The 10273-nt window shown below is 42.8% G+C and overlaps 1 protein-coding gene across 5 annotated transcripts in view; it reads left to right on the top strand.

Moving 5' to 3' along the window:
* MTHFD1 (methylenetetrahydrofolate dehydrogenase, cyclohydrolase and formyltetrahydrofolate synthetase 1) overlaps positions 1 to 8979 on the top strand; it is a 74387-nt gene extending 65408 nt beyond the window's left edge. For all 5 annotated transcript variants that reach the window (XM_073997519.1, XM_073997520.1, XM_005561466.4 and 2 more), the window contains 4 exons: positions 2493 to 2600; positions 3462 to 3614; positions 6967 to 7060; positions 8739 to 8979. In XM_073997519.1, the coding sequence (XP_073853620.1) occupies positions 2493 to 2600; positions 3462 to 3614; positions 6967 to 7056 (351 nt within the window). In that variant the 3' untranslated portion in view covers positions 7057 to 7060; positions 8739 to 8979. The remainder of the gene's footprint in view (positions 1 to 2492; positions 2601 to 3461; positions 3615 to 6966; positions 7061 to 8738) is intronic.
* The last annotated feature ends 1294 nt before the right edge of the window (positions 8980 to 10273 follow it).

A 10273-nucleotide genomic window follows, 5' to 3' on the forward strand; every position in this document is an offset into this window, starting at 1 on the left:
CCAAAGTGCTGGGATTATAGGCATGAGCCACTGTGCCTGGCCTGGCTTGGTTTTTAATAGATAATCATAGACTTTCAAAAATAGCCCTGAAAAACCAGAAGGAATAAACTTATTACTCTTGAGTTTTAGTGTTCTCTTATTTCTCTTTGCTTCTTGCAGATATAATACACTTACAGTTAATTAACATTGACATTGATATTCTCCTGTTGAGCTTTGGTTTTATAGACAAGTTTTAAAATCTGTTCAGCAATCATCTTTTTAGAAAAATGCCATAAACCCAAATTTGTACACAAACGCAAAGCATTTATAGGCACCCTCTCCACGCTCCCATGCATAGCACCCAAGACTGGAAACCCAGTCCTTGAAAACCAGCAGGAGACCTGGAAGAGCAGGGACATATGGACTTTAGAACCCATTTCTACTTGCAACTTTTATCCATTCTGGCAAACAGGAGGCTGCCACTTTTTGTCTTACTCAGCGTCTGCTAGTCTTAAATCACCCTTCAACCAAAGTGCTTTTGCTTCAGAAGTTCTAAATGTGCCTTGGCATTTATAGAGCTCCAGTTATGAGATGCATATGAAAATAATCTGTTTCATCTTTAAAGTCCTTATTGAAGATTCACTTTATTCATGTCCATTATACAAAGCCCCTTCATAAATTATCACTATTTAGTTCAAAAGGGAATTTTTGTTTTTATAGATATAGATTATTGCTCCTTTTAAAAACAAAACTTGGCTGGGCGCCGTGGTCACGCCTGTAATCCCAGCACTTTGGGAGGCTGAGGCAGTGGATCACCTAAGGTCAGGAGTTCGAGACCAGCCTGACCAAAATGGTGAAACTCCGTCTCTACTAAAAATGTAAAATTAGCCAAGCGTGGTAGCACACACCTGTGATCCCAGCTACTTGGGAAGCTGAGGCAGGAGAATCGCTTGAACCCAGGAGGCAGAGCTTGCAGTGAGCTGAGATGACGCCATTTCACTCCAGCCTGGGCAACGAGTGCAAAACTCTGTCTCAAATAAATAAATAAATAAATAAATAAATAAATAAATAAAAACTTGCCTAATATGTTCTTTTAGCTTTAGTTGCTAGGGAGTATAAAGCCAGATATATTGCCTAATTTTTGTAATTTGCTCATCCAAATTACCCATGAGTAGCTTTCCTTCTCATTTCCTTTAGGCAACCTCTCCCTATGCTGTTCTCTCTGAATCTTAATGCCCTGAACTAGTCTACACAGCATTTAAGAAACCAGCTCCACTTCTCTGAAGGCTTTGCCCCAGAGGAAACAGCTCATGGGACTGAGCCCTCACCAGCCAGACCATTGGTCTCTGTCCACTGCACTGTTTGCCTCAGGTGCCACAGAAAGTAGACACACCCAATGCGTGTTGATCATGTAAATCACTGGGTTGTTTTTTCCAATACCTAGGTGATTTTGCTTTTATGATTATTTCCTAATTCCTGGTGTTTGCACTTAATCAATTGTGTTAAGGGTAGCATCTGCCTCTCATATACAAACTGGGAATTATGTAGATGGACATTGGTTGTCTTATTTCATAAACAGTGTCCCCAGATCTGGTTTGACAGGACTGATCTCCAGTATTAGAACACCTACTTTTTAATTTTTATTATTTAAAAATTTTTATTTTTTAAAGAGACAGAGTGTTGCCATGTTGCCCAGGCTGGTTTCAAACTCCTAGGCTCAAGTGATCCTCCTGCCTTGGCCTCCTCCCAAAGTGCTGGGATTATAGGGATGAGCCACCATACCCAGCCTGAACATCTACCTTTTATTTATGAAGAAATAATTATTCTTGGGTAGTCAGCAATACTGTTTATGATGTACTTAGCAAGAGATTTTAAATATGTACTTACATAAAACCTTAATATATATTAATGCATGTGTGTATCTATATCTATATATATAATATATGTATGTGTATATATACGTATGCATATATAGATATAAAAACTTTACCTCTGTGGGACATTTTCACTTATAAAATCTGAGGCTTGATACTAAAAGAAAGTGTTCCTGGCCGGGCGAGGTGGCTCACACCTATAATCCCAGCACTTTGGGACGCCAAGGCGGGCAGATCACCTGAGGTTGGGAGTTCGAGACCAGCCTGACCAACATGGAGAAACTCTGTCTCTACTAAAAATACAAAATTAGCTGGGCTTGGTGGTGCATTCCAGTAATACCAGCTACTCGGGAGGCTGAGGCAGGCGAATCGCTTGAACCCAGGAGGCAGAGGTTGCAGTGAACTGAGATCGCGCCATTGCACTCCAGCCTGGCTGGAATTGCATCTCAAAAAAAAAAAAAAGGAAAGAGAAAGTGTTCTTAACCCAATCAACCTCAAACTATTTGCATATATATATATTTATATAAAAACCATCTTCTGCCCCTTTTAGGGACTCTGACCTAGAATGTGGCTATGTCCTGGTTAAATGTCCTCACATGTGTCCAGTCATGGTGTCACCATCTCTTTCTTGTGCTTTAGCTCCCAGTCGAGGATAAAATCAGGATCATTGCACAGAAGATCTATGGAGCAGATGACATTGAATTACTCCCCGAAGCTCAACACAAAGCTGAAGTCTACACAAAGCAGGTAGATTTTTGGTTAGTTTATCCTTTCAACTCTTTGCAAAGCAGGCCTGGAGTCACAATCTCTGGGTCCTCCCAACCCTGGCAAGTACCCATTGCTTCACTTCTGTGGGTGGCAGCCTTCTCTCCTCTGAAATTCTGGGTTTGGATTAGGCGGCACAGTCCCTGGTTCTTTATTTACCCATAGACAGTATATGAATGTGTAGAAATCCATGAGGAAATACAGAATGTCTTACCAAAATATTGAGAATGTCTCCAGTTTTTGTTTTTTTGTTTGAGACAAGGTCTGGCTCCATTGCCCAGGCTAGAGTGCAGTGGTACAATTTCAGCTCACTGCAGCCTCTGACTCCTAGGCTCAAGCAATCCTCCCACCTCAGCCTCCTGAGTAGCTGGGCCTACAGGCACGTACCACCACACCTGGCTAATTTTTGTGTTTTTTGTAGGGATGGAGTTTCGCCATGTTGCCCAGGCTGGTCTCGAACTCCTAGGCTCAAGCAGTCCACCCGTCTCAGTCTCCCAAAGTGCTGGAATTTACAGTCATGAGCCACTGCACCTGACCCTCTCCAATTTTATTCTCATATCTACTCCAAACTGTTATTTTAAATTGGTTTTATGTTATTTCCATAGATGGAAATAAAATATTCACTTGTGGACTACAGTTGTGAGTACATAACTCCCTCACTCAACAGAGTTCTTTTTTTTGTTTTTTGGCATAATAAATAAGCTGGAGGACAGCAAGGTAGAGATGTATATAAAGGGAGTTGGATGTTTCAAATAAATGGAAGGAAGAATCCATGTAATCACAGGGCCCAGATGGTCACTGCTGTGTTGTCATCTTTTCATTTGTCTTCCCTTCTTTCCCCAGGGCTTTGGGAATCTCCCCATCTGCATGGCTAAAACACACTTGTCTTTGTCTCACAACCCAGAGCAAAAAGGTGTCCCTACAGGCTTCGTTCTGCCCATTCGCGACATCCGCGCCAGCGTCGGGGCTGGTTTTCTGTACCCCTTAGTAGGAACGGTAAGTGTGTGCTGCAAGGGAGGAGCGGGCGCATCTGCACTTCTTGTCTGAAGTGTGTTGCTGAAACCATCAAGCAAATGCCAAGTGAGCAGAGTTCGCTGCCCAGAAGAAAGTTGGAATCACGCCTATTATGATTGCTGTGGATCATAAGCTATAAAGCAGGACCTATATAGCTCTTGCTGTGGACCGTCTTGGTGTCAATTCAAGAATGATGCCATGACTACTCATACTGAATAAAAAATTCTGTTTCCCAGGGGCAGTATGCCCTTCACTGAATCTAGGATGATCCCAGTTGATAGGCTGGGGTAGTGCTAACATAATCACAGTTAATGTTTATTGGGAGCCTTACATAGATTAACTCAGTCCCCCAACAGCCCTAGGAGGTAGGGACAGAGGTTTTATACCCCCAGGGTCTTGCTGACAGGCCTAGAACTTATGCCTGAAATTCAGCGGGTTTATTATTTTTGAGTAAGGAATTTCCCCATTAAAAAATGCAAATGGGACCCTTGAGATATGAAAGGTGAGGTTGCTTATTTACACTTCAAGGTGAACGAGGTATCCAGTGCTTTCTTATCTTACAGATTTTATGCATATTCAAGGAAGAATATTGCCAATTGGGAAACAGAGGGGAGGGATGCTTAAGGACATAATCATAGTTTGGGCTGACATTGTTCCAAGGTTAGCATGGATCCTGAATCTAGGTTATCCCCTAAATCTGCCCCGTATCCTATATCTACAGATTATACTGCCATGCAATATAGGATTGAAATATTAAACTAAACCAACACACATGGAAAAGAAACCAACATATCTCCTTTTAGATTTATGTCATTCTTTCAGTATGGTAAGAAAGTGGTAGGAGGTGGCATTATAGAGTTGAAAACATAGGACATTAGAGCTGAATCCATTTTCACCTCCAGATCTTGGCCTTGGGCAAATTATGAAAGGTGAGAGCCCTGCTGCCCTCAGTTCACACTGTAGGGCAACATTATCACATCACAGTGGTGCTTAGCACAAATGCCTGCATCTCACTGCCTCCTTAGCCCTCTAGAGAGCAGGAGGCTGAGCTTTGCTATGATGTACATCAGTCTCCAGGATTTGTAGAAATCCCCTTTGGTAGGAATGTTCCACCATTTTTTCCCAGCACCTTGAATACTGCAGAAATATGTGGTGGTCTTTTTGGAGAAGTTGTCAGCAACTACCAGCTGAAAGAGGCGTAGCTGTACTCTTTCTTGTCACTTTTGATCTTCACATGAAGAGAAGGATAACAGTAGAGGTGAAAGCAAATCTGGAAGCAGTCAGGCCAGTAAGAGTCAGGCTGTAAGGTGGAGAGAGACACAGCCTGCCCAACTCAAGACTTTCTCATTTAGAACAAAGTATGCGTCAGAGGCCTTCAACTTTAAGTTGGACCAAGATGTTTCCACACATGATCAAATGGTTTAATCACTATTCTAACACCCTCCAGTTGCCGTTGAGGCCTTAACAGGACTCAGATTATTTGAATATTTTCTATATTAATTCAAAGTGTGATGGCTTCTTTTCAGAACTTTATATCTAAGTTCATACAAGTGTGTACACATAATATTTTCTTTTTTTGTATATTTTCTGATTATCAGTGACCAGTGTTTAGGAGGGAAAATCCTCTTGAGGAACGAGTGAAAATATCAAAAATCCTACTCATCACTGTTTGTGGAACCATCTTTAGGGTTTTCTGCTGACATGTACATGTATGTCTACAACAATGGGCATGTGTCTTTTATCTTTATAATGTCATCTTCTGGTTTTTCTGCTGGGTCTAAGGACCCATCCTTTCCTTTCTCCTACTTGTCTCACACCTAGCACCTCCTTACGTCTTACACGATATGAGAATATAAACCAGTTGTCAGATCCCTGTAATGTTTTGGGGAATATTGACTGGTACTCAGAAGTCAGTCAGAATGAGGTTTTCTAAAGTATTGATGATGTTTTGTGTTACAGAAGATGACTCATTCTTTTTTAATAACCTTTTTATAGTTAAGTTTTAGAAGTAACCTAAGCTGTTTTCCTGTCTAGATTTAATTTGGAACTTGTGTGTATTCATTATATAGGACATTGTTACAGATAAAAATATACTGAGTTTTCACTTGCAAGCCATACATATTTGCATCTAAGTAGAAATTTGTCAAAGCTGAGTCTTTAGAAAAGCAGTGAGTACAAATATAATTTGTAAGCATTACAAGTTTAGTTTTAGAAGGCCATTTTGGGCCAGTAAGAATAGTGATTATAAAACCGTCTAGATTATGTACAAAAGTGTCTTGGCCCAAGTTAAAGGATACTAACTCCTACCGTCGTGTTGCTGAAGCAAAAATCACATGGGCAGCTCAGCTAGCAAGACTGAATAAAACAAAATTTAAAAGCAGACAAGCCCCGCACCTCCTTTTGGTCTTGCAAAGTGTGAGCTGAGGAGGTGAGTGAGCAACTCCTGCACTCCCCAGCACTCATGCGTGTAAGGTGAAAGTGGAAACACCTCCTGCTACTGCTTGTGACCACATGGAAGATGACCGCGAAGGCTGGCATTTGGTTTGCAGAAGGACATGAGGAATCAGTTTCTTTTTTTTTTTTTTTTTGAGATGGAGTCTCGCTCTGTCACCCAGGCTGAAGTGCAGTGGCGCAATCTCAGCTCACGGCAACCTCTGCCTCCCAGGTTCAAACAACTCTCCTGCCTCAGCCTCCCGAGTAGCTGGGATTACAGGGACACGCCACCATGCCCAGCTAATTTTTGTATTTTTAGTAGAGACCGGATTTCACCATGTTGGTCAGGCTGGTCTTGAATTCCTGAACTTGGGTGATCCACCTGCCTCGGCCTCCCAAAGTGCTGGGATTATAGGCATGAGCCACCATGCCCGCCTGGGATCAGTTTCTAAGTCTGAGTTTTTTAACAGGATTAGTGACTTTATTTTTAATATGTAACAAGAAGAGTACCCACTTTATTGACAACTATAAAATGATGTTCTATCTTTGTGCCTTGGGCTTTCTTTCTGAAGGAAAAGTGAAAGTAAAGATGACTTTACGTTTATTTTAGACATGGCCTCGCTCTGTCGCCCAGGCAATGGGATGATCATGGCTTACTGCGGCCTCAACCTCCTAGCCTCAAGCAGTCCTCCTGCCTTAGCATCCCAAGTAGCTGGAACTACAGGCACATGCCATCATACCCAGCTAATTTTTTATTTTCTGTAGAGGTGGGGGTCTCACTATGTTGCCCAGGGTGGTTTAGAACTCCTGGCCTCAAGTGTTCCTCACCTCAACCTGGTATTACAGGCGTGAGCCACTGTGCCCAGCTTTAGTTTATTTGTATTGCTTTTTTACATCCTAGATGAGCACAATGCCTGGACTCCCCACCCGGCCCTGTTTTTATGATATTGATTTGGACCCTGAAACAGAACAGGTGAATGGATTATTCTAAACAGGTAAGTTGTTACTGGGTAAGAATTTTGCTTTTTTCCTTATGTAGCTTATTTATGAATTATAGAGCTCAAACTGACGCTACAAAAAATCACATTCTAATGCTTTCAAAACATTTCTTTTCAGACTTCCCTGAGGGGAGAGGGGATAGGAATGAGAGTTGGCAATAACCAATGAGTTGAAATATTTATATTTCTTTTTTTTTTTAAGATTTTTTTTTTTTTTTTTTTGGAGACGGAGTCTCGCTCTGCCACCCAGGCTGGAGTGCAGTGGCCGGATCTCAGCTCACTGCAAGCTCCGCCTCCCGGGTTCACGCCATTCTCCTGCCTCAGCCTCCCGAGTAGCTGGGACTACAGGCGCCTGCCACCTCGCCCGGCTAGTTTTTTGTAGTTTTTAGTAGAGATGGGGTTTCACAGTGTCAGCCAGGATGGTCTCGATCTCCTGACCTCGTGATCCGCCCGTCTCGGCCTCCCAAAGTGCTGGGATTACAGGCTTGAGCCACCGCGCCCGGCCGAAATATTTATATTTCAACACATTTTTGGAAGAAGTGCAGCATGGCTTGTCACAGGTTGACAGTGTAGGGGAGAAAACTGCTGTCCAATAAACTACAGAGGAAACTACAGGAGGCATTAGACTCCCTCTGCTGAAGCCCCAGGAGGCTTGGGGTTCAGAGTTGATGACACATTGCAGGTCAGGAACAGCTGACGGTCTATATACTCTGAATAGGGAGTTAGAAGGCAAGAGTTAGTAAATGTCTTAGGAAGTATAATAGAAAAGAGAAGGAAACAGGACCAATCTGGAAGTTCTTAGGGCCTTAGGTGAAAGGGCCCTGAGTACCGACTACAGTGAGTGACGTTGCATTGTTTGATATTTTTGAAATTTCAACAGGACGTGTCTCTCCTTAGGCAGGTCCTTGGGGCTGAAGAAGCAAGCTGCAGTGTGCACTTATATTCCTAGACACGTCCTGTTGAAATTTCAAAAATGTCAAACATGAAAATCCCAACATCTTTCTCCAGAGAATAAAAAAGTGGCTTGCCTATGAAAAAAATGAGAACTAGACTTAACACCCGTCTTATTGGCAATAAGAAGCTTTTAGACAATGGAGGAGTGTCCTGTAAGGTCACAGGGAAGATGACTTTCAACATGTGCTCACACCTAACCGAATCTATCTGGATGTTTTCAGACATGTGAGGGTTTGCTGCCCCACATCTCTTCCTAAGAAGTTATTTAGCAATGTACTTAGCAAAATGAGGAATTAACCAAGAAAAAAGGAAGACACGAGTTTTGGGAAACTGAAGCCTCATTTGCACATTAGTGAAGGGGCATTCTGATAAGCATACAAATGACCTAGAGTTACAAATCCAGTGTGGAACAGGATGGGGAAGCACCTGAGAAAAACTAGAAAAAGCTAGAAAAGACAAGGATATCAAATGGTCATAGTACAAAACAAAAGCTCTTGCATTATTTGAGAAAGTTAAGGTCCAAGTAGAAGCAAACTGTAGTTTGATGCTAAAACACTATTCAAGTCCATTTATGGACATGTCCTAGAAGAGCTGGTGGTGGGAAAGGATGTAAATGTTAACAACTTTGGCAATGTGAGTGGGTAATGGTGCAGTATGGAAGGAACAGGAAACATTTCAGTGCTTAGAGAAAACATTATTTCTTGTTTGTTTTTCCTTCCAGATCCTCATCCATCTTCAAGAAGCTACTTTGAAAGTCTGGCCAGTGTCTATTCAGGCCCACTGGGAGTTAGGAAGTATAAGGAAGCCAAGAGAAGTCAGCCCCTGCCCAGAAACTAATAGTAGGAGTTTCCCCGGAAGTCATTTTCAGCCTTAATTCTCATCATGTATAAATTAACTTAAATCATGCACATGTCTATTTACTTTAGTGACGTTCCACAGAATAAAAGGAAATAATTTTGCCATCTTGGTGTTGCAATATGAATTACAGCCTTAACAGACTGTGCCACAGGTCTCTGCCGTCCTTTGTGAGCTCATTTGTCAGGTAGACCCTTGGGCTGAAGATACAAGTTGCAGTGTGCCCTTTATGATACTGTTGTGTTTAGAGGGAAATGTATGCATGCTTGTGTATTTCTGAGAGGACACACAATTCAGGGGACCTCCTGAGAGGGTCGGGTTGGAAGCTAATGACTTACCTTTTTATCTTATACCTTTCTATGTTGTTGAATTTTGTTTTTCTACCCTGAGGAAGTATTGCTTATACAAGTTTTTGCCTGAACTTCCTTGGAATTCCCATTTCTGTCACAGCTTTAGCACTCTATGTTTAGAGTTCTCAAGAAGGATGGTCATACAGCACCAGCCTTAGGTGAGCCTCTATTCTGTTGGTGCAGCAAGTATTCATTGAGTTTCTTCTAAATGCCTGGGCTCTACCCTTCCCTACAGACTTTCTTTTTTTTCTTTTTTTCTTTTCTTCTTCTTTTTTTTTTTTTTTTTTTTTTGAGACAGAGTCTCGCGCTGTGTCACCCAGGCTGGAGTGCAGTGGTGCGATCTTGGCTCACTGCAAGCTCTGCCTCCCGGGTTCACGCCATTCTCCTGCCTCAGCCTCCGAGTAGCTGGGACTACAGGCGCCCGCCACCACGCCCGGCTAGTTTTTTGTATTTTCAGTAGAGACAGGGTTTCACCGTGTTAGCCAGGATGGTCTTGATCTCCTGACCTTGTGATCCACCCGCCTCGGCCTCCCAAAGTGCTGGGATTACAGGCTTGAGCCACCGCGCCCGGCCTCTTTTTTTTTTTGAGACGGTGTCTCTGTCACCCAGGCTGGAGTGCAGTGGCACAATCTCGGCTCACTGCAACCTCCATCTCCTGGGTTCAAGCGATTCTCCTGCCTCAGCCTCCCAAGTAGCTGGGATTATAGGCATGAGCCGCCATGTCTGACCTAGACTTTCTTTTTCCTAAAACATTAGGTTGGTAAAAACCACAATTACTTTTGCACCAACCTAGTATTTTTTTTCCTCCTCTTCTGGCTGGGCGTGGTGGTGGCTCATGCCCATAATCCCAGGACTTTGGGAGGCCTACGTGGGCGGATCACTTGAGGTCCAGAGTTCAAGACCAGCTTGACCAACATGGTAAAACCCTGTCTCTACCAAAAATACAAAAATTAGCTGGGTGTGGTGGCAGGCACCTATAATCCCAGCTACTTGGGAGGCTGAGGCACGAGAATTGCTTGAACCCAAGAGTCAGAGGCTGTAGTAAGCTAGG

The sequence above is a fragment of the Macaca fascicularis genome, chromosome 7, assembly GCF_037993035.2.
Source record: "Macaca fascicularis isolate 582-1 chromosome 7, T2T-MFA8v1.1".
In the NCBI taxonomy this organism is placed as follows: Eukaryota; Metazoa; Chordata; class Mammalia; order Primates; family Cercopithecidae; genus Macaca; species Macaca fascicularis.